Genomic DNA, 25,860 nt, shown 5'->3' on the forward strand with positions numbered 1-25,860 from the left:
CTGCGCTTTGTCCGCACGGCGCATGCGCCAGCACAGATCTACAAAATCTTTTCCATACGGTTCACATGGTATATAGATCTGTTTACAGACGTCCAGAGAAAACCCCCCAAAAAGATAGAACTGAAAATAATAATAATTATTGTAACTATATATAATAATTTGGAGTAGTAATAATATTAAAATGACAATAATAGAAATTACTATTATTATTATCATTATTATTATTAGTCATTATTAGTAGTAGTATTATTGTTATAATTTCCATGGTATTATTAATAATCATAATAATGACATAAGTAATAATGACAATAACTTCATATTGAGTTAACTCACAGCCTAATTATTTTTCATAGTTTGGATAAACACTGTTATGTATAGAGAGACAGAGACAGAAAAGAGAGAGAGAGAGAGCGAGAGAGAGAGAAAGAGAGAGAAAGAGAGAGAGAGAGAGGAAATGAAGGAGAGAGGGGTTGAATGGAGAAAAGAGTTGTTATTATAGCTGAGAAAGGAGTGAGTTAGAATCAGACCCACACATCATCACATTATTTTCTCTTGTCATATTTCTAAGTGAAATTAATGAAAGTCATAAACAGGCTTCAACAAAAAGAATGAGAGAGAGTGAGGTCAGAAGACTGTGGTCCGATAGTAAATTAATCTTCTCCATCTGGCTCTCAGCCTCTAACGGCCCCTGGATCTGTTTCCTGTCACGACTGAGACCCTCTGATAAATGACCCTTCAGCAGAACCAGCATTTAAAATAGTACAGTTAATGATCCAACGTGTCCGTAGAGGAAATGTTTATAGAAAATCTGCACAACATCTGGCTCCATCCAGAGCTGTCACTGCCCAGATGTGAGATGTGAACTCAGAGTAAGGAATGCTAAAAGTGTATTATAATAGTTTTCCTTCGTATCCAGTTCAGTCTTATTAATCTAGTTCTCACGTGTGTTTTTCTGTCGTCCTGCAGATGGAGAAAGTTACAAAGGAGAGTTTCAGACGGTGACGTTCGAAGGGACGGAAATCACAAAGCTCTTCTACGGGAGCTTCCATAAGGTCAGAATCAGACAAGCTGCCGGTTGTCCGTCTTTATATACAGTCACTGTCCGTCTTTATATATACTAATATACATTTAAAGGGGTCAAAGTTGAAGTTTGTTTTTAAATTCGACATTAAATTAAATACGTATGTAAACACTAGAGACTGGATTGTGCAATGATTATCAGCATGTACCTCCCATATGCTCGCCCAACAGGCATCTCTCGTCAGTCACACCTCTGTGTGTGTGTTTTCGTGTGCGTGTGAGTGTGTGTGTGTGTGTGTGTGTGTGTGTGTGTGTGTGTGTGTGTGTGTGTGTGTGTGTGTGTATGTGGAGCAGTAGGAGGTGCTTGGTGCCTCCTCCTCCTTTTACTGCACACACAAAGTCACGTACACACACCCTCTCTCTCTTTGTCAGTGCTCCTCCCTCGCTCACAGCAGTTGGACTCTAAGAAAGCAGCTTCTCATTGTTCAGACTTTTAAGACGTGTGTGTGTGTGTGTGTGTGTGTGTGTTAGATCAGCGTTGAATCTACTCTTGACCCTCAGTGAGAAGAAGCAGAGTTTCCATCTCGGACTGTTCAGAATCAGGTTGGCCCAACTCAACAAGATGCAGTCCAAGATTAATTTGGCCGAGCAGGTCAGTGACGAGGAGAAGCTCTACAGATACAAAGGCATCCTGTACCCGACCATCATGTGCCCCGAGGACCACCTGAAGGCTCTGGACAACCTCGAGGCCCGAGAGGACGACCTCATGCTGGTGGCCTATCCCAAATGTGGTGAGTGACAGCGAAGAAATTACCACATTTATTTATGTAGAGACGAAACATCCCATTCAAAACCCGGATAAGAATCTGATGCTGTGACCTCTGACCTATGGATGGTTTCATTTGAGATTCTCACCAGATGCAGGCAAAGAGGCCCAAGGAATCTAGGACTCCAGGGATGAAGGGGCCTGGGCCAGAGCATCTGTTGGAGATTAAGATTTGATGTAGGAAAATCAAAAAGCGCTCCGTTAAAATTGTAATTTCCTGAGTGAGGTTTGCTCCTGATCCTCGTTTTAATTCTGAGCGTCTGCCGACTCAAATCTGTCCAATATTTGTTCTTGTAGATTTTTCCTTTATGTTTGAGCTCCACGGTTAAATGAGGCGACAGACGTGAGAGATAAACGTGTTCTAAGTTCTCACAGGGAGGATTTTAATTTAAATCTTCTTTTTTAAATTGTACAACCGACGTTATGTAAGTTATTATCTTGTGGGGACAAGTTGATTATTAATCTTGTGCATGCAGAGTTAATATCTGCGTCATGAAGACAACCCTAAATGTGATTACATTTTTTAAGAGGTCGTTAATTATTAAAGTATAATGATTAATAAATAGTCCTTCCTTTGGCTGAGCCTGTTTTCCTTCAGTATGCTCAGCAACTGATTCCTAACATGTGTTTCTGTGCAAGAGCAACAAGAATCTCATTGTGTGACATTCCCAGGTGAAGATAAAACCCGATGAGTTGAGTTTTCTCCATCGATAGTACTAATCCGGCTGCTGTTTGCATTTGAGTTATTTAAACAAACATGTTAAAATATAAAGTTTGTTCCCACAGGATAATATTTTGTGCGTGCAAGATTTTTTTTAAATCGTTTTTTGCAACTTCAGAGGCTCCATACAAATTTGTGTTATATGTTTGCTCCTAATTTCCATATGGTTTGAGGAGCTGTAGCACAATCAGAGTTTCCCACAAACAAGTGCACTGAATGAGGGGGAATACTGGAGGCAGTGAATTGTACCAACCATCAGTGTTTAGGTTAATTCCCTCTAATTCCCTCCCTCTTAAAACTATTTTTGTCTGGAAGAAATCATGCAAAGAATAGATAATTGAGATTTTACTATTTTCTCAGTGTGACCGACACGTTCAGATGCTGACGATGTAAAAAAGTTTGAGTGAACCTCGTCGTACTTTTATAACATGAAGATAACATGTTGCAGGTGAAAGAGTTGACGGAATGATTAACAACATATTTCTGCCACACAACAAACAAGACATATTTAATCCAGACCTGTGTTACATCTGTAGCAGAGTCATTTTAATCAAGGTATCAGTGCATTTAATTCAGACGTCTGGTTGTGAAGCCTTCAGAGAAACAAGGTGAGCAAACGTTTACAGCAGCTTGACTCCGACTCGACTCCGAGACGTGTTGGAGAAACACTGAGTTTAACAACAAGCTGCTTTATTCTGTTCTTCTACTGGATCGAATCAGCTGTTTAGATTCTGTTTCAGAAAAGGACATATCATATGTTTAATATAAATGTGCAGAAACCGTCTCCAGGCTGCAGCTTCATATTTTCTGAAATGTCATTAAATGATTGTATTTTCCAAAATGTCTGTTTCTCTAATCGTGCATTAGAAGAGAGAAACGTGAGCACTTCAACCTTTCAACCAATGAAGCCGAAATAACCACATTCCTGACAGGACTTGTAATTGTGGGAACTCTCTCTACATTGATCCCTGAATGAATGCGGTGAGGATTAATGAACGTTTGACAGCCCCTGTAATCACTCATCTCTCTTTGTGTGATTGCACTGGAGGAAGTTGCGTGGCAGATTCCTGCTGTTGTCGCCGTGTGTTCCAGGAATGTGACATGACTTCTCTTCCAGATAAGTTACTTCTTGAAAAAGGCTTTTGCACGCGAGCTCACTGGTGGAGCGACGACACGATAGACAAACGAGTTAATTACCTCTGGAGGAATGTCAGGTCTCACACAAACCATCCCACATGTACGAGCATATGTAGGGGCCCGCTTTGAACGGGGCCCACATTATGATAACACGGCCTATTTATTTAGACGATGCCTGTGTTCTGGCCAATGGGAGGTCTCCATTGAGCGGCCTTTCGATGTTGCAGCCAGTTGAATGACTTTCGCAGAAGACTGCCTCAGATAATGGTTTCCTGAAATCTGAGTTTTATACGACAGAGAAGAGGATCAACCCGATCTTCACCTTGTCACGTTCATCTTCTTCTTCTGCCGTTTACAACTCTGTTCTTACTTTAATTAACGTCTTTGCTGCACCACACAATTCCGATGACTGTGATTCTCAACCGTCCAGGAATTGAGAGGTTTCTCTGAAGTTTAATGACTGTTTTCACATTTTCCAGATCTTAGACCAGGAAAGATTCACAAACTTTAACGGAGTTTTGTGAGAGTCTGAGCAGAAACGACATTGAATTCTGGGATTTCGCTCAGTTTCCACAAAGCAACTTCAAAGTTTCAAAGTCAAGTCAGATTAATTTATACAACACGTTAAAACGACAGGAAAGCAGCCAAGTTGCTTAAACAAGAAGGAATTAAAAACAGTGAGATTAAACAGAGGCAGAATATTGATCAGGAGATCTGTGATTCAATGAATAATGAATTAAACTGGGAACTAGTGTTTATGTAAAAAGTTAATGGTGAAGGGAGCTCCTGGTTCAGTTTAACAACAGTAACATGTTCTGATCTGCAGGGTTCAACTGGATGGTGGGGGTGTTGAGAAAGATCATCGCACAGTCCACAGGGATAAAAACTGAATCCAAGGCGCCGCCGCTGATCGAGTTTCTTGGAGCGGACGTCATAAAGGTATTTACTGTGTGTGTGTGTGTGTGTGTGTCTGTGTGTGTGTGTGTGTTGGGGGGTTTTAGGACTTGTATATGATTTCTCTTGGATCATTTAGAGAAGGTGAAGGGAACAGAGGCTGAAACATCTGGATAATGTTTATTTGCAGGTTTAAATATCACATCTAGTAAAGTTTAAATTGTTTACTCAGGGGAAATGTAGCTGCTCGGATTAAACAACAGGTCGATGAGGAATTCTTGGAAAATAGTTGATGGGAGAAAAGGTGTAGATCAGCTGTTTCTGAGGATCCTGTGTTTTCAGAACTCCTGTTGGTCTCTGACCTGTTATTTCATGTGCATCAAATTAATCTCTGCAGTTTTGTCGAAAACTTTCCTCTCAGCTCATGGAGCAGTCTCCTTCTCCAAGGTTGTTGGGAACTCATATGCACCCCGACAACATCCCCACCACCTTCAACACCAAGAAAACAAAGGTAGAAACCCAATTGTCTGCAGAGAGCAAACTCCCTTTTCCTTCTCTGTTTTTATGATTCTCTCTCTATTCTCACTATAGTTTTAGTTGAGTAAATTGAAAATTGTACTTTTATATACACAATGTGCTCTCTTGTGCTTTGATCAGATGCTGGTGGTCTTCAGGAATCCTAAAGACACTCTGGTTTCTTTCTATCACTTCTCCAACAACAACCCGGTCCTCCCGTCCGTAAAGTCCTGGGAATCGTTCTTCTCCCAATTCATGAGCGGAGAAGGTGAGAAAACCACACACAGGGAAACTAAAACGTTCAGTGGAATTCTTTAGAAAGTTCAACTTGATGACCTGAAAACAACATGAGTTTGTGGGCATGGAGGTGGCTCAGAGAGCAGCTCCAACTGTACCAGAGGACCAATCAGCTCAGGGCTTCCTGTGATGATCAGTGGTTTCCAGAGTCAGAGGCCCGTCCCACATCCGGTTCCACAAGCAGGGTGTCTGAATGTTAGCACGTCGTAACTCACTCTAGCTGACACTTGCACTGCGAGCGTCGAAACCAGTTATTTGTGAAGAAAATAACAGAGACATTATCATAAATATCAAACTGTGGACGGTCCCTTCAGCAAAAGTACAATTGAGTTATCCACTGAAAACTCTTGTTTTGCAGCTCGAGGATTGTTTGTTATCATAACTGTGGTTAGACCTGCCAGCACAACGTTTTCAGAGTTACAAAAGAAACACAATCCTAAAGCACACAGGGCAGGAGAAGGCTGCCGCCCTATGTCAACCCATTTCTTTTTTTTGTTTAATGATAAACCAAAACGACCAGCAGGGGGCGATGCTAGATAGGGAAATATACCCTTTTACACTCAATCAGCTGCATTTTAGTTACAAACCAAAAGTGCATCTTTAGGACACAAGGGAAAACCACAAACATAACAATTCAGTAACTTTAGCCTTTTTAAACAAACTCAACGATGCTTTCATGCACAAAGCTGAGAATACTCACACTGAATCTAGGACAACCAACAAAACACAAATACTGTGTGTGAATAGACGGCACTCCCACTTTTGGGTTGCGACCCACCCGTTGAGAATAACTGACTTATAGGCCACCCTTGTTCTAAGATCACATTACAATTCTCAGCTACATCCAAACCAAACTGCGCAGACTCATCTTGATATAAATATTTCAGTTATTTTCCCCTCAAGTCCTATACATAATAACTTGAGAAATAAAAGAGTATAAAAAAAATGATCCTGCAAATGAACAGACCTCCTTGGCAGCTGTAGTAATAATAATAACAGCAACAACAATAATAATAGTTATAATCATCATCATCATAATATAATAATAATAAGTTGCTATAAGCAGATATGTGTGAGTCATAATTTTTAGATGCACAAGACAATTATGCAATAATTCTCCACAGGCTCATACACCAAACATTCACATTGTTAACATATGTTTCTATGAAATAACTTCAAGCATTCCTCTTGCATAAAGTGCAACATATAGCAGAGCAATGTGCGCACAATGAATGATGAGTCACTCTTTTAGTGTCAGGGGGTGTATGAAGAATACCTGCTCCATATTGAGTCATTCGTTTTTTATGTAAGGCTTTGAACAAGTGTTGTGACTCATAAGTTAAAATAAGATTGTTCTTCAGACCTTCTTTAGTTGAAAGTCCCGACTTCATCCAGATGTGCTCCTCGCAGATGTAGGTTGGTCTGCAAAAAGTGACTCTCCTCAAACCTTTGCCTGGAGAAAAACCATTGTTGTTCTCACCTTGGTTCAAGTTTCATGTGCATGTATGACATTCGTTGGGTGTGGTCAGATATGTTTGCAAAGTTGACATTTGACAAATGAGATATAGAGTGTTGCTTGGTGAACAATCTAAGCTAAGCAAAGTTAAATCGGCTGCCAGCTGTTCATATTTACCATACTGGTTTGAGATTAGTATCAATCTGCAAGAAAATCAATTATTGTGTTTGCGCAATATGTCCAACCGAGTGATTGATGTTACTTTTTGACAGAACAGCACACACAAGCTGTGTAAATATATATTCTTTTATTGATGAATAGTTAAACCCATTATTATTTCACATTGGTATTATTGTGTTAATGGAAAATCAGACAATCTGGAATAGTTTTGACTCAAATTTAATATCCATTCATCGCAAAAGACATTCACCAGAAAAACTGCAGCTACACAGGTATGATGATACTCCAACACAAAACTGGATCCTTCCCCTGTAAACTGTCAGAAATCCTCTACAGCATCGTAAGATTCAGCCACTGTGGACGACACACACACAAACACAGACACACTTCACTCTGCAGTTCTTAATCCATCGTTTTATGTTCTTGTTTCATGATCACAAACGGTTCTTACCTGATTAAAACCCAGCTCTATGCGACCTGTCCCGTCCTTGTCCAGGGCATTGAAGGTCTCTGGTGTCAAAGAAATTCAACGTCAGAACTTAATTGACATGACGTTTGGCTGTGTGTGTGTGGGGGGGGGGGGGGGGGGGACGAGGACGAGGACAAAAAAACTCACTGAAGAGCGACTCCAAGCGAACCAGGCAGCACACAAAGTTGTCAAAGTCGATGGAGAGGTCTGGTTCACTGTAACGAGCCACAATGATCTGATGCAGAGGGTTGTTCAGAGTGAAGCCTGCCCAGATTGGAGAGAAACACAAGAGTGAAGAAACTCACACACCAGAATATGTCGTGCATGTATGGACAGTGTTCAGAAATCATTTTGAAAAAAAATGTCATCTGTGTCCCAGACTTCTCACCAGCCTCCTCAACGGCCATCCGCATCTCAGAGGAGCTCATACAGCCACTGCGGTCTACGTCTTTCCCTTTGTAAATAGCCTAATAGACAGCCAGCGTTAATATTATACAGCACCAGTCCACTCGTGTATGCGTGTTACACATTGTGTGTTAATGTTCACACAAACAGATAAGGAACACACCAGGAACTTTTCAATCTTTGACCACAGGATCTTAAACTCCACCAATCCCAGCTTGTTGCTTCCATCTTTCTTTGAGGATAATGTTAAGGATAATTGTGACAAAACCCAAACCCCCCCACAGAGTCATGTGTGGCAGGCCCTGGTCCTCTAAGACATTAAACACAATCACCTAAACTTCAAGCAGCTTATCTCTTATTATAAATTGAACTCCTAATGATTAACATAAAGTTACATGGAAGTTTAAAATATAATCAAAATATACAAAGGAAGGAATTTGAATCTAGTACCGTATCAACCCACACTTCACTTCCCCTCATTTTGAGTGTTTTCAGTTGCATTAGTGAAATCTACCTTCTATTCTGAATGTCAGAACATTTGTGCATTTCCCAAAAGGCAGACACTAAAAAAAAATGTATAAAACGTTAAAGATTTAGTGTATTTCTGCCGACACGCAGTAACTCAGAACCCGAAGGCAGGATACATCCAGCAGGTTGACCATGTTGCGGCAGGTTGTCAGACTGAATCCACTGGTTTTGATGTCGTCTCCTGAGGGTTAGAATGAATGAAACACAATCATTTCAGTGATTTGCCGTGAACCTCCTCGAGTGTCCATCGTCTTCATATCCAGATCCCCAGTCGAGGCCCAGCTAGACCCCTGTGGGTTCCTACTCTGTTCATCTACAACCCCTTTCAACCTCGATGACATCGCCAAAGCGCCAATTAGACTAATTTATATAACATTGAATTATCTCCTGACGGAAATAGCTGAAAGATAAGAAAGAAAGAAAGTCTCTTACTCTTGCTCACCACTCTGTTGAGGATTTTCTGCAGCTCGAACACAGAAATCTCTACATCCTAAGAATCACATGACAAAGACCGTAAATCACAGGAACACTGACTGGAAACCTTTACGATGACACTTTAAAATATTGATCCACAGCTTACGTGTCCGGCAAGCTGATCGAACAGATTCCTGAAACGGTCACCGATGTCATCTTCATCAATATGAATCTATTGATGGCAAAATAAAAATTATTTCTCCTCTGTAAAATATGAATATGAATATTAGTCTTCCACAGTATACATCAGGGGATATGATTTACCTCCTCGACATGGCATTCCACAGGATCGTCAATCTCCCTGAAAGCCAAACGTCACATCATATGATCATTTTGAAAGCTGTGATTATAACTGAGATACGCTTCTCTTTTTTTTCTTAATGAAATGAACGTACTGGAAATCAGCCTCTTTCTCAGAGAACACCCGCACGTAGAAGTCTCCATTTTTGTTGGGCTCGAAGGTGGAGGGGATGATGAGGTATTCTCCCGGGGGAAGACAGAAGCGGCCGCACACTTCTCGCAGGTTGATGAAGGTCTCGGAGCGCGCTGCTGAGGCGCTGTACTTGAAGAAGTCCCTCTTCAGGTGAACCTGCCTTTTGCCAGAGTACTGGAAAAGGACACGTGCAGTTTGGTCACATGAGGGCACTGCATACACACACATATATAGATTGGACCTCCTTGTTTTTATATTTTGAATTGAACACTATTGAGAGAGTTGCTTTGAATGCTCATTGGTCAGGGGAAAATGTCGGCTCCATGCAACAAGTTCATTCAGTGTCGTCCTCATTGCTTACGTACCTCCTCAGGCAGCTAGAAAGATAAAAACAATCAAAAGTAAGAACATGAGCGAAGTGGCTACTGACAAATATGGTCCCTGACATTGTCGGCTTTAAGGCAGCTCCTCACCTCGTAGATGGCAAAACCAATTGTCTCCATGTCCTCCCCCATTGTTCTCCTGCGACGCTTGTTCTTCTGCATCAAGCCCACGATGAAGGTGCAGCCCTCCTCGCCATCATCAGGGTCATCGTCCACCTCGTTCAGCTTTATCACAAACTGAGGATTCATCCAGAAGGAATCTAGGAAGACACATGCATTCGGGATGGGTTCAAATCTGGAGTGGCAATTATGCAAAAATTATGAAACTGATTGTACCTATGAAGTTTCTGCAGCCGCCAGCTGACACGCCCCTCCTCCATGTGTCCTCAAACTCGGACTCTGCCCATTTGGAGAATTCGTCCGTGAGGGCGTCAGGAGTGAGGTTGCAGATCTCAAGGCGAGAATATTGGCGCAGGAAGTCACGAAATGACATCCTGTAGAAAAAGCAGTACAAGGACAATGGGAAGAAAGCAATCACATCCTGCACTTTTTCCTGTTTTTGTATCATTAGAAATTAAAAATTTTGTCCGGACAATATGTATGTTTGCTGTTCGGAGACTGTTGATGTGCGTTCAGTGAGATTTACCAGAACTCCCCGTCCTCAGCACGGTTGGTCAGCCTCTTCCGATCGTCATCACTCACGTATCTCCAGGTGCGAGAACTAGAATTTGAGGGTGTGAGTAAGTCAAATAGTGTTTTGCACAAATAAGCCGCCCCGTGAAGTGAACATCACACAACTCCTCCACCCACCTTTCAAACACACATATAAGTCTGTGAAACAACAGGATTTACCAGCAACTGGCCGTGCAAACATTTCTCGGGGTTAGGCGCATAACAGAAGTGTACACACTTAACACCCTCATAAACAGAAGGATGACTCACTAAGGCTGGGTCCTCTTACAGGTGTGATTTAACAAGGCCAGGGGCATAGTGCCAATTCACTGCAATAGGCCCATTCATTAAATACACCCAGAATTGAATTACCTTTGTATTAATAATCTCATCACAGTTCCACAGCTCAGTCTCAAATCGAGCTGAAACACATTCTTGACATGATAAATGTTTTTTCATATAAATTTATCTTCAGCCAAAGCCCCTTGAATGCCCCCTGGTGGCAGGCATAAGTATAGGTTACAAATCCTGCCTCCTCCATGTTAGTGGATTGGATATCGGATTTTTTATTCATTCTGCTGATCTGGCACTAGAAGAAGTCAGGGGATCACAATAGTCATTACCTAGGAACCATGCATGTGCCTGTCGTGATATTTCCTGCCCCTAAAAACCCCTACAAGTACACAACACTCACCTGTCACTCCAGTCTCCATTCCACTCCACCTGACCCCATGGGTTTCTAATCCTGATCAACTGCACCATGTCACCGTTGCATTCCACCTGACACAGAATAAGGTTTCAGTTAATCTCAATCAGAAAAGAAACAGTATAATCAAATATAAATACAAATATTAAACTTTAATAGATTGTCAAATCCCCTGATTGAGATCTGGTGAATGTAGTTGTGTCTCAATTCAGGGGCTACATCCTTCGGAGGACATGACCTTCTTGGCTTCATAGAACACAAGGGCTGAACTGAACCGAACTGAGACGGTGGTCTACAGAGTATTCCTGTGATCCAATCTCAAATGAAGCCTCTGAAGGATGCAGCCTCTGAATTGAGACACAGCTTGTGTCTCATAAGCCCTTTAGTGACCCCTGATACCCTTTGGATTTTCTTGTCATTGACGTTGTTATCTTCTAACTCCTCATTCTTTGTCACGTGTACGTAGCCACCGCAGCTTCACTTGTACCTGGATGGTCTTTGGCGTTTGATCTGTTTTTACACATTCACTCACCTGCTCTGCTCCTGTCAATGAATAGGCATGACCCTTCACCAGCTTGCGACTGGTGACAGCTTCTGAATCACTGGAGCTGGTGATCTGGGACAGAGAGGAAAAAGTAGTGAGGTCAAAGCTACCAGATCCTGAGAGAACACCAACAATACTCCATGAAACTCAAAGAAACTCAAACAAACATCAATGGAGCATCCCAGAAGGGATCCTCTGTCCAGGGCCTTCTTGATGATTTTGAAGAGATGGGGATCGGCCTTCTGCAGGTCATGTCTCTCAGAAATGCCTCCAGTGAAGTCCTCAAAACCCTCAATGGTGCTGCCTCCAGAGAGAGCCTCGTAGCATCCATTCATCCTGAAGGGGGGGAAAGGGTTTCATGAGGGACTACACCAGAGGAGCAGGCCACTGAAACAGATTGATCTAGACGTTCTATTAATCCATACTTTGCATAGGCCTTCTCCAGCAGTGCACTCCAAAACTCTGATCCCTCCTCTGAGTGAACAAACAGCAGCTCCCCATCTTTGGTGGGCAAACGGTCATCGACCACCACATCCACCCACTCCCCAAACTGCCAGAACTGAACCACAAGAGGAGAGAGGAGAACACAGCGCGTAAAAATCAAACCTGCCTGCAGCACTTCAAAAGAATGCAGCTGTGGCATGTGTCCATGTACTGAACCTCGAAGTGAAAGATGCCTGCGTAGTTCTTGTCAAAGCTCTGGTCGTGGGGTACAACCCGAGTCAGAACCTGTTTGTTGAGGGTCAAGGAAGCGATGGCTGCGAGGAGCCAGCAGTCACCTGAACACAAGTTGACAAAGTCGTAAAAACAAAGGGGAATCTTCTGTGGGAAGAAAACCCACCATACACCTCAGCTGTGCACAATTACTGCTCGCTCACATTCTCCACATTGCTCAGCAGCAGCAAACGCTGAAGAATGAGAGAGTTGTTGCAAGAGGCAGTTTGTGCACAGTGACTATGTTGATGTCAATGCACAGGAATTTACTGAGAGTCCGGACGTTGACAAGGGATTTCAATGTAAGTTAGAAAAAGTACATGCAAAAGGTTCCAGGATCAGCACAATGACAGAGAGATGAAGAAATCAATATGACCTCATCATATCTGACAACTGATGTGCATGCAAAGTCATTGAAATACTTTGGAGCTGTTGAGGATGGAAATATATGTAAAATAAATAGAACCGCAAATATCAAAAAGCATTTCTCACCAAGCGCTCCCTGGCAAATGTCCGTCCTGGTGGCATTTTCAACTATGAATTTTGGATTGGACGTCAACTCCTGAAAGACAAGTTAATTTTAGGAAATTAAAGTTATTTTATCTATCTATCTATCTATCTTATTTTAACATTTTACATCATGATTCATTCTAATCATGCATTTCTTTATTCCGAAATACAAACTTGTTTTGGTCGTTGAAGCACTTCAGGCAAATGGTGCAAATATATTTAATTACACCCTCTCTCTATTCTGCACAGTGTATGATCACATCCATATTAATATTATAAACAATCTGAAGCTTTTAGACCAAAGCACTTGGCTGTTGATAAACAGGAACTGGCTTTCATCACTAAACAATAGCAGCACCGAATGACTGTAAAAACAAGGGTTTAGGAAAAGATGAGGAAAAGGTGCACATAGTCCCCCCACCAGTAATAAGAGTCAACACAAGAGTGATAATAAAGATACCCACCGTGGGTCTCTTCCAGGTGACGCCCCGCACTTTGTAGGAGCTTGGCCCCAGCTCTTTGAAGCCCAGGGATGAGGGCAGCGCCTCGAAGCTTTCATCCTCGAACAGGCGCCCTCTCTCCAGGCAGCTGTCCCTCAGGGCCTCGTAGTCCTGGTTCAGGTACTTCACCGCGTGCGAGTGGCTCCCGATCCCGTGCGATCGCTCGCGGTTGTGCGCAAGTTTGCTCGCGATGCCCGACATATTCAGCGGCGTGTGACCCGTCCTGTTGGCTTGTGAGTCTCCTGGTGTGTGTGTCTGTGTTTAGTCGGGGTATCTTTGTTGCATCTGCAGTTCAACTTGTCTCCACGCCCTGATCAGCCTGAGTTTCTGGCTCACCCAGTTTTCCCTCTGTGTGTCTGGATTGGATTGTTGGCTCGGGATTGGCCCAGATATCACTCTGTCTGTAGCATAGGGATCGAATCTCTAATATATTCCTGTATAATTTATGTACACTCAGGGGAATGTTTTGCCTAAAATGATCTAGTACAATTACATATGAAATGTTCAGGTAATTTATCTAATACGTTCAATGTAAAGGGGCACATTTTGTACGAGTTTGCAATCATGTTGAGTTGAAACGACTTGAAAGTAATTTAATTAAATGAAGTTAAACTTATTCATAAAATATCATTCCATAAAAATGTGAGTGTATCATATAAAACACCACAGCTCTTGTTATTGCAGGAATAATTTCTTAAAAGGAAAACAATGAAAAACTGAGGTGCAGATAATATTGTAACCATTTAATCTGTGTTATCTGTGCAAGATTAAAATAAATAGGAACAGTCAAGAGGTTTCTTACTTTCTTATTTTCTATCATTTGACTAAGGATTTTCAGGAGCAAAACACACATTTTAATAATTGTCTCATATAGGATTTCTCCAGTTATATGTAGGCTACATGCAATACAATTGAAATGTGTAATATAGCTTTTAAATATGTGATACTGTGTACTTTAAATGCTTTTCTCATTGGGTTAACTGGGTAATATCACAAAGGAATCCCTGTTTGTGTTGTTTCCACAGCTAGTTGATAGACAGGCACAGCCACTGCAAAGAACAAAAACAAGAAGTTATGTAACAACTATAGTGTCTTAGGTGGGAGTGCCTCAAAACACAGACACTCTTTTTTTTCTCACCTGCTGCATATCCAGCTCGATCTTCCCTGACTCATCTCTTTCCAGAGACTTGAACATTTCTGGTTGAGAGGAAAAACACACATACGGGTGCAGGCCTCAGCTCTGATACAGATCAACAGGAGATTTTAGAAGTTGTATTTTGTGATACTCAGTGAAGAGTATTTCCAGTTTAATGAGACACAAGAGGAGAGACTGGAAGAGGAGAAACCTGAAAAGGTTATAAGTTGGACAATTTATATCAGTTTAGACTTTATGTTTTGGAGCTGGTTAATAAAATAAAAAGTATGCTGGATTGTCTCTGGTTGTGTTTGGGAGACATCGTCACTTGCCACAGATTTAAAAGGTTCACTTTACAGCTTCAATTCAAGTGTGTTTGTGTTTGTGTTTGTGTGTAGTGCCTTGGGGATCGTACTTTGATCACGCTTTAGCCTGGGAGAAGAGAATGAATGACCCCAATGTCATGATTGTCACCTACGAGGGATTAAAGCAGGTAAAACACACACACACATACACACACACACACACACACACACACACACTTGTGTTTATAATATAAAAAATAAATTAGGTTTAAAAACTTTACATAAGAATCTGAAATTCAGACAATGTGATTAAACAATTTTGTTCCACTTACAGAATCATTTCCTAATCATTGTTGTTGCTTGTCACTTGTAAAATAATTTCTCAATATGACCTGAAATATCTTATTAAGTCAAAGTTAGATATATTTGGTTAAAATAACACAGTTTATCAAATGGAAAACCTACTCGATAAGATCAGGTTCAACTTTGCCTCCCTGACTGTGTTTGTGTTTCCGGTCCTGCAGGACCTGAGTGAGGGCATCCGTCAGATCTCCGGCTTCTACGGTTTCCCCCTGACGGAGGCTCAGGTCCAGCAGGTCACAGAGGACAGCTCCTTCAAAGCCATGAAGGAGAGCGCGGCCAGCTCCCACGGCACCATGGGAAGCGTCATCTTCAGAAAAGGTGCGTGAATCTTTTAACCAAGACGAAGCATCCCAAATCCATTTAAACTCCCAAGAGCTGGCACTACTTCCTCATTGAGACACTGAGCTCCACATTTTATTGGGTTCTTCTTTGGGTCATGACCGTCCAGAAATGTTTCTGGACGGTTCTAAACTGGTTCTATGGTTTTTCTAAATCCTGCAGTCAGACAAACATACCGATGCAAATATGTTTCACTCTTGTCTCAGTTTGACAGGATAAACACACAATACATTATCATTTTCCCTTTTGTTTTAATCATTTAAACTTAAAGGAAAACAAGAGTTTAACCGTGCCATGTGTTTTTGTCATTGAGCAGGTGAAGTTGGGGACTGGAAGAACCATTTTACACCTGATCAGAGCCGAGAGATGGACGAGGCCTTCAACAAACACCTGGCAGGAACCAGGATGGGAGAGAAACTTGACTACCAACGATACTGTCAGTAGGAAGCAAGGAAGCGGGAGAGGAAGGAGGGAGGGTTTGACAGTCCTCCCCTCGAAACCTTTTTGGACTGAAACACCAACCACCACATCTACATAGAACAGCTCTCACCTCAGTCAGTAGCGGACGTTATCACTGCCACAGTCTCAGTTCAGGGCCAAATTGAAGAAAGAGCGTCTCAAGTTAAACACGGTCGAGCGCAGGAAGACAGAAAGTTATTGTTTTGTCTCTGTGCAGATGAAACCACACAGGATAAAACATGTTGATGAATGAGCGTTGAAGTTGATCTCAGATGGATTTTTTCTTCTCATCAAACAGAAGATTTCATATTTCTTCAAACTGTTTCTTCTCTTGTCCAGCTGCACTTCACCTGACGTCCCAGTGTGACACTCCAGGCAGCTACTTTAACATTAAACTGGGTTGGATGGTGTTTCGTTGATAAGGTTCATTGATGAGCAGCATCAGTCTCAGACGTGGGGTTTTAACACCTGCAGATGAATGTTTACATCCTGGTTCTTCTTATTCACTGATGTTTGACACCTGATTAAAAACTTGAGTAGCATTTCTTCAGGCAGCTTTATGAACTCATGATTGAAGCATGGTAATGACTTTAAACTGTGGCCTTGTGAGATGGTGATGGTGAGAAATTAAAGTCTTTTTCCAGATCGATTGATTTTGATTCTTTGATTTCAGTAAGGTTAACATGTTTTCTGGTGTATAATATAATATAATATATAATAATATAATATAGGTCTTACACAATAACAAATGTTTTTTAAAGCATTTGCGCTTTTCTTATCTCAAGTTGTTCCTATACATTATTACCTTTAACTTTATATATAGATCACTTGTATATTTTAATGTGTCAGACCAAACTTTTTTCCAGTTCTGGTTTTATGTAATTTTATTGAAGAGTCTGGACCGGAAACAGAAGCTCTTTGCTTTAATTTGAAAGGGCTGACGGGATGTGTGTCCCTCTCTAAATGAATCTGTGACCCCTCTCCTCTGGAGGAGTGACGTCATGCGGCTGCCTCCTCGGTGTGTGTCCGAAATGATGACTCCTCCGCACGGTCACAGTTAAACCTCCACCCCGCTGCCGTTCATCCCCCGTCGGTAAGAACCGGAGCCGAGTCCCGGTGATGATTCAGCTGCGGTTTCATGGCTGAGCTAACTGAGCTAACAGATCTAACCAGAGCAGCTAACAGCTAACAGAGCAGCCAATAGAGCAGCCACCTGAGCTAATTAAGGTTAACAGAGCAGCTAACAGAGCAGCCAATAGAGCAGTCACCTGAGCTATCTTAAGCTAACAGAGCAGCTAACTGAGCTAACAGTGCAGCCAATAGAGCATTCACCTGAGCTAATTTAAGCTAACAGAGCTAATAGAGCAGCTTACAGATGTTATTTTTCTGTTAATCAACCAATTCATCAACTATGTTTCAACTCTATCATAAAATGTGTAAATATTCAGAATTAATCATTAAGTCTCCAGGTTTTTGTAAGATTTCAGTTTCCTTGGAACAAGAAAACGACTTGAAATATACAATTTATAATTATTAAGATTAAGATGCACTTATTAGTCCCAAACACATGCACAGACATGCAAAGACACACTCATGCAGGTAGGGAAATTTAACCTCTGCTTTTGACCCATCTGGTGCAGGACACACAGAGCAGGGAGCGACCATGTACGGCGCTCGGGGAGCAGATGTTGGGGGAGTAAGGTGCCTTGCTCAGGGGCACTAGACAGGGTAGGGAGACTTTTGGATTTTTGGACAGATCAATCCAGGTTCGTCTTTTGTTGTCTCTCCGTGGAGTCGAACCAGAGACCTTCTCTGCCCATAGTCCAAGTTTTTGCCACTAGACCACCGCCTCTCCCTTTTTTTTTTTTTTTTTTTTTTTGAAACAGGACATCATATTTTGATACAGATAAATAAGCTAAATAAACATTTCTGTGACAATTTTCCATTGTCCATTGATTAAATGATTAATTTCTTCAGCACTAATCTTCAGTTTTCTCTTTCCTTTTTGCGGGTGTAGCGTGATGCAGCAGAAGTTGTGTTCCAGGGGTTGTAGTTCTTTCCTCTTAGAGCGGAATGGCCAGGCCTGCGGCGCTGGCACCGACCCCATCACCTGCTGCGACCTCCCCTTCCGCTGCCCCCGCTGTGGCGAGCTGGAGCGCTTCCACAGCCTGGCCTCGCTCCGCGCCCACCTGGAGTACCGCCACTCGTACCACTCACCGGACGTGGACAACAGCAGCTTCAGCATCACTGGCCAACTCCCTGACCCACTGACAGCAGCGATTCCCTGGCACGACATGAGCCTCCCGACACGCAGGGGGCAGCAGAGCACATGGCGGCCACCCCACGTACGCTCCCTCAGTGACAGCAGGGACAGCGGGTACCTGCACTCCTACAGGTCTGTGAGGAGGCGGACCCAGAGCGTCGGGGTGGGTACGCAGGCAGAGGATGAGGAGGCAGAGGAAGATGAAGACTACGAAGATGATGAGGATGAAGAGGACGAGGAGGAAGACGAAGAGAGAGATGGAGGCAGAAATGAAGAGGATATTAAAATGGAAAAGTCAGATTCAGGATACCATAACTTCCTGTTTCGTCCTCTTGCTCATCTCGGACAACCGGCAGACCTGGACACGGATCCAGACCTGAACCTGGTCGGTGCGTTGGGTTTTCTTACTTTTTATTGATGTGGGTTTTTAGGTCGTTTAATGTTGATCAGAAGACATTTCAGTGACCTGCAGTGACTCATTTCCTGTCCTGTAACCACCAGAGCAGAACTACTACGCTGGACTGGAGACAGCGGCGGCCTCGGCGGCAGTGCGGCGGCGACTGGCCAGCATCCTGCGGGCGGCCGACAGCACCATGCAGCGGCGGCTGGCCAAGGTGAGCACGGAGCTGGCCCAGACGGACACAGAGCTGCTGTGTGAACGCGCTCACTCGCAGCACCTGGCCCAGGAGAGGCAGGAGGTGGCGGAGCGGGAGCGGTCGCTGAGCCGGCAGGTGGACGTCGCCGTGATGGTGATCGCCGCGATGAGGGAGCAGCTCAACGCCTCCGAGAACGAACTGGAACGACGAGAGAGGTGAACAGAAGTGGACTCATTGTGTGTTTCTGATAAATGAACGTAGATGAAGAACACCTGAGGCAGCATTGGCATTTGAGATGCATTATGGGTAATGTAGGAGCTAGGGTTTGAGAGAGAGAGAACGTCTCTGGTTCTGCTGAGGAGCTTTCCTCTAACCTGCTAATTTGTCTGTGCACGTGCAGGAGACCAATGGAATTAAGGGTAATTTGCTCCCAGTACTACTCAATTCACCTCTACACTGTAATGAAAAACGCTCAGTCAATAAATGTTTACAGTAATAACCAGAGTGAAAAAAAACTAATGAGGTTAATCATTTAGCCACAATAACGACGACTGAGTTTAAGATTTAGTCTCTTATTCCTTATTCTCAACTCAAGGGGCATTATGGGTATTATTCTCATATTATCTGCTCACATTGTGTTTGTTTTTCCAGGGAGGTGATAACCATCCAGAAGTTTCTGGAAGCAGTGGCGCGACAGGAGACGAGTGGTAAAGTTCGAATCCAACGCTTCATCGAGGACCTGCTTAGACGCATTGCTCTGGCCGAGAGGCTGGTGGAGTACTACCAGGTTAACGGCAGTCCGCCCCAGTGCAACCACTACAAGGTACAACGACATGAACATGCACAAAAACACTCACACACAAACACCTCAGGTGTGCACAATTACTGCTCGCTCACATTCTCTGCATCTCTCAGCAGCAGTAAACGCTGAAGAATGAGAGAGTTGTTGCAAGAGGCAGTTTGTGCACAGTGACTATGTTGATGTCAATGCACAGGAATGTACTGAGAGTCCGGACGTTGACATGGGATTTCAATGTACAGTTAGAAAAAGTACATGCAAAAGGATCCAGGATCAGCACAATGACAGAGAGATGAAGAAATCAATATGACCTCATCATATCTGACAACTGATGTGCATGCAAAGTCATTGAAATACTTTGGAGCAGTTGAGGATGGAAATATATGTAAACGAAATACCGCAAAAATCAAATTGCATTTCTCACGAAGTGCTCTACAAGGTACAATGACATGAACACACACACACACACAGAGAACTTCAAACCACAGAGTTTGTGAAAAGTTGAAGAACTGTTTGCTGCTGGTCCTTGAGTCATGTCTCTTGTCTTCTCAGCACCACCAGCAGCCAACTGATAACGGACCCCACAGAATCACTAAGAGCAGGTGAGCAAACCCTAACTCTGTGTCTCACTCCTGACCAACGACAGGTGATTCAATCAGTTGCAGGTCTATTGTGTTTGTTTTTGTGCAAATAAGCTCAAATTAAAAACCTTTTGTATGTTTCAACCACTTCACGGAGTAATTTTGGATCTCTGGTATTATTGATTTAGAAGACACACATGAAGCTCCCTTTTAAGTCCCTGTGGTTTACACAGACATGTCTTTCTTGTCGTTTCCAGGTCAGCAGGAGGTCAACTGTCCTCGTCTTGTTTCCACAACAGCAGGACGCCCTTGTCCTCCGTGTGCAGCGGCTGCCCTCCGTTCTCCACGCCGGGTGGGGAAAGAGACCGGGAGCGGGAGCACATGGAGCGGCTGGCCCAGTCGTCCAGGCTCTTCTGCCGACCCGAACACAGAGACGACATCTGGAACCACCAGCGCCGCCGGTCCGCCGGGTACGAGGCCTAGATGTGTAGGGAGACGCCAGGGAGAGGGGGGGTAAAACCTTTTTACACATGACTTTATTTCAGTATGATAATCTGTGGAAAAGTTCAGTAACCTCAAAGTCACATCAGGATTCTTTGGAAAAGTTACGGTTCAATCAATCCTTACTGAAGGAAACTGTGCAGATTAGTATTATTATATTTAATATATAATTATTATTATTTGGACAATCTTCGTTTTCCCAGTGATGGTGGCGACTCGTCCTCTCCTCTGGTCGAACCCTCACATCTCGGCCTGGTTCTCCCTAAAACTCCCCATCAGTCCAGTTATCTTCCTCCTGTCTGTGCTTATTAAGGTCAAACTGCTGCAGTTATCCTGATGAGTTGATTGAACTATCTGGAACTTCCTGCCCCAACAGAACTTTCTTGAAACTTTGAATGAAGATTAGGTTCATCTAAACTTGGAGCGTTGCCCTGTGATGATTGAGGAAACCTTGGATTTCCTGTGGTGCTTCTGTTATCATCATCCGACGAATGAGGCAGGAAATCATTTAGTCAGTGATGGAAACATGGAACATTTAAAAAAAACGAACAGAGACTCCAAGTCTAGAAAGTGGAGTCAACGAAGTCCCTGCATCTTTTATTCTGTGTGATGACTGCTGTCCAATGAGTGCAGGTGTGGTGTGCCTCAAAGTCAGGCTCCACCCCCTGCTCCAAACCAGGGGGTGATGTCCCCTCGCTGCTCTGATTTGCTTTGTTAGGCACAGACATGACTTTGATGACATCAGATCCTGGTCGAGCTCATTGTTCACGTGATTCTTGGCTTTCGCTCGAGTGTGTGAGCTTCACTACATGAGGACCAACACGGAACCTTTCTGATACCTGTACATAACGTTAGATACATGTTGACTTGAAATGATTTATTGTGATTTATATGCTTCCTCACAGTTGGTCCTTCTGTCAGGGCTAACCCGCCCACCAGTCTGTTCCCAGAGCAGGATGTTAAACCAGAGATATGGTGGAGGCTAAAATCAGATATGCACAAGTATAAGCCTCCTGTTTATAAGGAGCAGTGCAACATTTCTGGGAAGGAAAGCTTACGTCCCGCCCTAGATCAGCGTCAGATGAGAAGATAGAAATCCGTTTCATCTCTCTGCGTCCAGTGCACAGAGAGATTCAGGCCCTGTTATCCTAGCTTAGCACAAAGACTGGATGGAGAAAGGAAACTGCTAGCCTTCATCGTTGATGACTACAAAGTGACTGAAAAGCTTCCTCATCGAGCCACTAACTAATTCAGACATTTTACCACTAGTATTTTTATTCTTCTCAGCAAATCTAAGAGAAAAAGCATAAACCAGTCTTTGTGCTAAAGCTTTGGAGAACTGGTTTTATCCTCCGTTGCATGTTTTTCTGATAGCAGAAGCCACGTTCATGCAGCTCGACCAAGTTCTGCAGAACACCACACACGCAGTATAACGAATGTACCGAGTTAATGTTCTAGCTCATGCCGAAAGAGACGCTCCGTTCTGAGACCTGACTCGTCCCGCCGCTCGTTCAGGCTTGAACTCGCGCCCTCGTCGGCACAGAAACGGGTGGAGATACTCCGATCACAAACAGAAGGACGTCGTATCAAACACTTTCATCCAAAGTGACTTATCAGTGCCGTGAATACATCCAGTTCATCTGCAGTAAACTAAACGAGTCGTGGCGGCTTCTTTAATACCATCGTTCCTCTGGTTACGGGACATGTTTTTTGCACTCATCCAATCATAAGAATGTAAATGTAAAAGATGGTATTTGGTGTAAAATGTAACTTTTTAGTTTTTGTTGACAGTGTTAATAGATATTTTATATTCAAAGCAATTATGTGTCGTCAAGTGGAAGTAGTCGTCCTTTAACTTGGCAGAACATTCACCTGAGTCACAAAGCATTTTTGATTTTTCAGCCCGGTGTCTGCAAGGTGATGTGAACGTCTTCAGATTAGTGTTTAACTGAAACATGTATCATCAGTGGATAGTTAACTTCACTAAGGTGAGGTCAAAGTGTTTAGTGGATCTTGCAGACACCTCCCAGAGGCCGAGGCAGCGTCCACACTGACGCGTCTTTATTTTTGAAAGTTATCTCCGTCCACTTGAACGTTACAGCTTCATGTCAGAAAAGATGAATCAGGAAGTAGATTGTTTCCTCTGCAGTTGTTTGCTTAGTCACAGAAGAAGTGGGGTGGGGGGGGGGGGGGGGGGATAGGATGAACAGCGATGGTGAAAAGTAAGAGCACGTTTTCTTTTCTTGGACGATGACGAGGTGGAGCTGTTACTGACAGTCGCCCTCCCTCATTCGTGTTATTTTCTCAAACTAAGCAGCCACCTGCAGAGTAAACAATCTACTTCCTGTTTACAACATATGACCAGTGTAGTTGAAGGGTCATGTGACATGTGTGGACAGATTATTTCTATAGTTCTCATTTAAAAACGCAGTTTAAATCCTGTTGGTGTGAACGCAGCCTGACCAGTGGTTGTGCCAATCATAATTTTCTTATTTTAATATTTATTAAAATCTAATATATATATTATATATATTAAAACATTTTAATTGTATTTATTGGATGTTGCTAATATTCTTAAGCCAGATAATGTTCTGTACTTTTGTTTTTCATCACTTTAACAAACCAAGTCGGACTGAATTTGATAATTTGTTGTCAACTGATGCTACTTGTTAAATGGAAAACTGTATATTTAGAATATAAAGCGTTAGTTTTCAGTTGAACGGCTTCGTGGAGGTGATCGTGGATTCGTTGAGGTTTCCCTTAATCTGCTTCTCAACACGTGAGAACCTGATCGGATAGATTTGTACAACTTATCAACGAGAGATTTGAGATCTGTGTCAGTTAACTAGACTTTAGCAGTGATGATGTGAAGTGTTGCTGCTGCTGTGGATTAAAAACCCTTCTGCTCTTAGAAGAACCTGAAAGAACCAAGAACACAGAGACTCAGTCTTTGTTTTTAGATTTGAATGAACTTGATGACTTCATGTTGACTCAACATCCGTCGGACGTAATAATTATAAAAACTTTTATTCTTTAATAGTCTTTGAAAAACAAAGGGACCAGCCGTCCTTGGCCGAGGTGATCACTGAGTTGAAGGGTTTTTATGCAAACAGCAGCTTAACTCTTGACTTGTGTGTCGGTTGTGTGTGTCTGGTAAACTGATTTCTGTTGTCGAGTTTCTGGTGCTCAGTCTTTGGAAGTTGGTAGAAGATGCATGACGCAGCTCAACAACTACTACATATGTAGCTATTGTGTTACTGTGAAAGCATGCTCCATATGTAGCAAAGAGTACTTATAAAATACTGTTATCTTGTACTATGTGTACTTTTGTAGCAGAGCGAGGTCTATTTTAACGGTGTTTGAAGGAGAGTTGCACTAAGCCAGCCGAGGGCACTGAGCGTGGAGCTGTTGGGTTTGACACGACGGTGGAGTTGTTCTGGACAATCAGCATGGGTCATGCACAGGTCTGGAAAAAACACTTCCTGTGGAAAACGTGCAGGACCTTTGAGAGGAAGAAGAAACAGAGACGAGGGGGAAAACGCAATCGAAAGCAAGTTACTGTCGGATCTTTCCTCCCTCGTGCCGATGGAGATGAAGGGATTTTTTCTGTTGTGTGGAACTGTTTCCCGGCCGAGTTTAAACCTCCTTTCGTTCGTCATGATTGTCCGTAGAGATTTCGTTTGCAGAAGTGATCTCTAGTTTTGTGCCTTCACTCCAAACCTCCGTCGTCTGTATAACACTGTGCAAAATGCAATACTGTGAAGAGCTGGATAACGTTTTCTGTTCTGTGTGGACACCATGGAAGATTAAAGAAATAAACATGACAGTTGTGTTGTTGTCTTTACTAACAGCAGGAAAACAAAGATAAGAACAAGGCGGTGTGTTAATGTTGCAGTACTCACAGATGACAACAAGGTGTCACCACACTCACATTGACACAGACTCTAGCTCTTACTCTTCAGGAATCTATGAATCCTACGTTTTCACCACAAGGAGTCACCACCATCATGGAGAGTTAACAGCGGGTTTGTGATTTATACACTTTCACTGACTCACTGATCTGAAGACAACAATATATGTTGATTATTAAACTGCAGTTAAATGATCTTTTAGGAAACATTTGTAGAGGAACAATTCTTTGAAAAATGGAAAAAACATTCCATGATTTAGAACCATTGTAATACATTTTGGACAATGAAGATCTGGTTGTGGACAAGATGAGAAAGAATCTGTTAATTTGTCCTAAAATAAATCAAAAACATTTCCTTCCATTTGTTATCAATTAAAGCTCAAATTTAAAAACACTCATAAATCACAAGTGTCTGTATATTTCAAACAACAGCTGATGTGGAAACATGATTCTAAGTTAAAATCCCCCAGGAAAACTTCAAAGTTTGTTTGGTTGTGAGAAAAAGAGAAGTTCCTGAGTCGAGGGGTTTGGTGTAAAACTGAGGAGGAGGGATGATGGAACCAGAGCGTGTTCGTCCACAGATCACAAACCACACGATGGTGAGACCACATCTCCACACTTCTCATATTTACAATCAGAAGTGCATCAGGTCTGAGCTCAATCAAATAAACAATACTGTGAAAAGAAACGATGCAGCATTAAAGGACAATATCGACTGAAATGGAAGAAAACATCAGCGACATCATAAAAACTATTCCTTCATGTTAAAATACATATATATGACATATCCTGTGGTTTTATTTCACTGTGTGAAGCCACTGGGTTCTGAGTTCGGTGGAGGAGACGAGGGTCACAGCTCGTCTCTGCCCCAGAGCCTCGGAGTGGAGAACATAAGGAAGCGATTACAATGACAAGTTGGTTATATTTAAACCTGAGGGAAAAGACACAAATATGTTGAAGTGATAAAAATTCCAGAGTCTCAGTTTTTTACTCAGTTGTGACTAAACAAACGAAATTATGTGAGAAAGTCCATCGCACGTCTGTGTTTCCCTCCTCCTCCTCCTCCTCCTCCTCCTCCTCCTCCTCCTCCTCCTCCTCCTCCTCCTCCTCCTCCTCTTCTCCTCCTCCTCCTCACATCTCTGAATCTCTGACATGGAAGTGAGTCCAGTGTTTGTGTAGTGATGACATAACAGGAAATTGCCTGAGATGGAAACAAGATTCTGC

At 42.7% G+C, this 25,860-nt stretch overlaps 3 protein-coding genes across 4 annotated transcripts; 2 read left to right on the forward strand and 1 right to left on the reverse strand.

The window, feature by feature from the left end:
• The first annotated feature begins 1,462 nt into the window (after window positions 1–1,462).
• sult6b1 (sulfotransferase family, cytosolic, 6b, member 1) lies at window positions 1,463–16,631 on the forward strand. The gene is made up of 7 exons (XM_062400744.1): window positions 1,463–1,811; window positions 4,531–4,643; window positions 5,020–5,109; window positions 5,256–5,382; window positions 14,919–15,013; window positions 15,350–15,506; window positions 15,844–16,631. Exons 1-7 carry the CDS (start codon window positions 1,643–1,645, stop codon window positions 15,969–15,971), a joined length of 879 nt encoding a protein of 292 aa, XP_062256728.1. The 5' UTR covers window positions 1,463–1,642; the 3' UTR covers window positions 15,972–16,631.
• Window positions 7,169–13,752, reverse strand: LOC133966045 (calpain-2 catalytic subunit-like). Its single transcript, XM_062400742.1, has 21 exons — window positions 13,350–13,752; window positions 12,868–12,937; window positions 12,322–12,440; window positions 12,087–12,220; window positions 11,829–11,997; window positions 11,650–11,733; window positions 11,106–11,191; window positions 10,386–10,460; window positions 10,076–10,233; window positions 9,830–9,999; window positions 9,722–9,733; window positions 9,319–9,530; window positions 9,188–9,224; window positions 9,030–9,095; window positions 8,882–8,939; window positions 8,566–8,630; window positions 8,085–8,153; window positions 7,905–7,983; window positions 7,664–7,780; window positions 7,499–7,557; window positions 7,169–7,401 (listed from the first exon to the last, which is right to left on the reverse strand). Exons 1-21 carry the CDS (start codon window positions 13,584–13,586, stop codon window positions 7,378–7,380), a joined length of 2,100 nt encoding a protein of 699 aa, XP_062256726.1. The 5' UTR covers window positions 13,587–13,752; the 3' UTR covers window positions 7,169–7,377.
• Window positions 16,632–16,966: 335 nt separating the features above from the next.
• On the forward strand, window positions 16,967–24,550 carry znf365 (zinc finger protein 365). Of its 2 annotated transcripts, none has more exons than XM_062400740.1 (6): window positions 16,967–17,079; window positions 18,004–18,638; window positions 18,751–19,060; window positions 19,497–19,668; window positions 20,197–20,246; window positions 20,483–24,550. In XM_062400740.1, exons 2-6 carry the CDS (start codon window positions 18,008–18,010, stop codon window positions 20,706–20,708), a joined length of 1,389 nt encoding a protein of 462 aa, XP_062256724.1. In that variant the 5' UTR covers window positions 16,967–17,079; window positions 18,004–18,007; the 3' UTR covers window positions 20,709–24,550. The 2 variants fall into 2 exon arrangements, with proteins under 2 accessions (XP_062256724.1, XP_062256723.1); XM_062400739.1 differs by lacking the exon at window positions 16,967–17,079 and adding an exon at window positions 17,632–17,714.
• The last annotated feature ends 1,310 nt before the right edge of the window (window positions 24,551–25,860 follow it).

Source organism: Platichthys flesus, chromosome 12, assembly GCF_949316205.1.
Source record: "Platichthys flesus chromosome 12, fPlaFle2.1, whole genome shotgun sequence".
Classification (NCBI taxonomy): domain Eukaryota; kingdom Metazoa; phylum Chordata; class Actinopteri; order Pleuronectiformes; family Pleuronectidae; genus Platichthys; species Platichthys flesus.

Excerpts from the sequence above, each read along its gene's own strand:
- znf365 (XM_062400740.1), top strand. The coding sequence starts at position 18,008 with ATGCAGCAGAAGTTGTGTTCCAGGGGTTGTAGTTCTTTCCTCTTAGAG. Across the intron at positions 18,639-18,750 it reads TCCAGACCTGAACCTGGTCG|AGCAGAACTACTACGCTGGA; the intron begins GTGCGTTGGGTT and ends TGTAACCACCAG. Across the intron at positions 20,247-20,482 it reads CACAGAATCACTAAGAGCAG|GTCAGCAGGAGGTCAACTGT; the intron begins GTGAGCAAACCC and ends TGTCGTTTCCAG.
- sult6b1 (XM_062400744.1), top strand. The coding sequence starts at position 1,643 with ATGCAGTCCAAGATTAATTTGGCCGAGCAGGTCAGTGACGAGGAGAAG. Across the intron at positions 15,014-15,349 it reads CCTACGAGGGATTAAAGCAG|GACCTGAGTGAGGGCATCCG; the intron begins GTAAAACACACA and ends CCGGTCCTGCAG. Across the intron at positions 15,507-15,843 it reads AAGCGTCATCTTCAGAAAAG|GTGAAGTTGGGGACTGGAAG; the intron begins GTGCGTGAATCT and ends GTCATTGAGCAG.
- LOC133966045 (XM_062400742.1), bottom strand. The coding sequence starts at position 13,586 with ATGTCGGGCATCGCGAGCAAACTTGCGCACAACCGCGAGCGATCGCAC. Across the intron at positions 12,938-13,349 it reads TCACCTGGAAGAGACCCACG|GAGTTGACGTCCAATCCAAA; the intron begins GTGGGTATCTTT and ends CTTGTCTTTCAG. Across the intron at positions 11,734-11,828 it reads TTCTGGGATGCTCCATTGAT|ATCACCAGCTCCAGTGATTC; the intron begins GTTTGTTTGAGT and ends TCTCTGTCCCAG.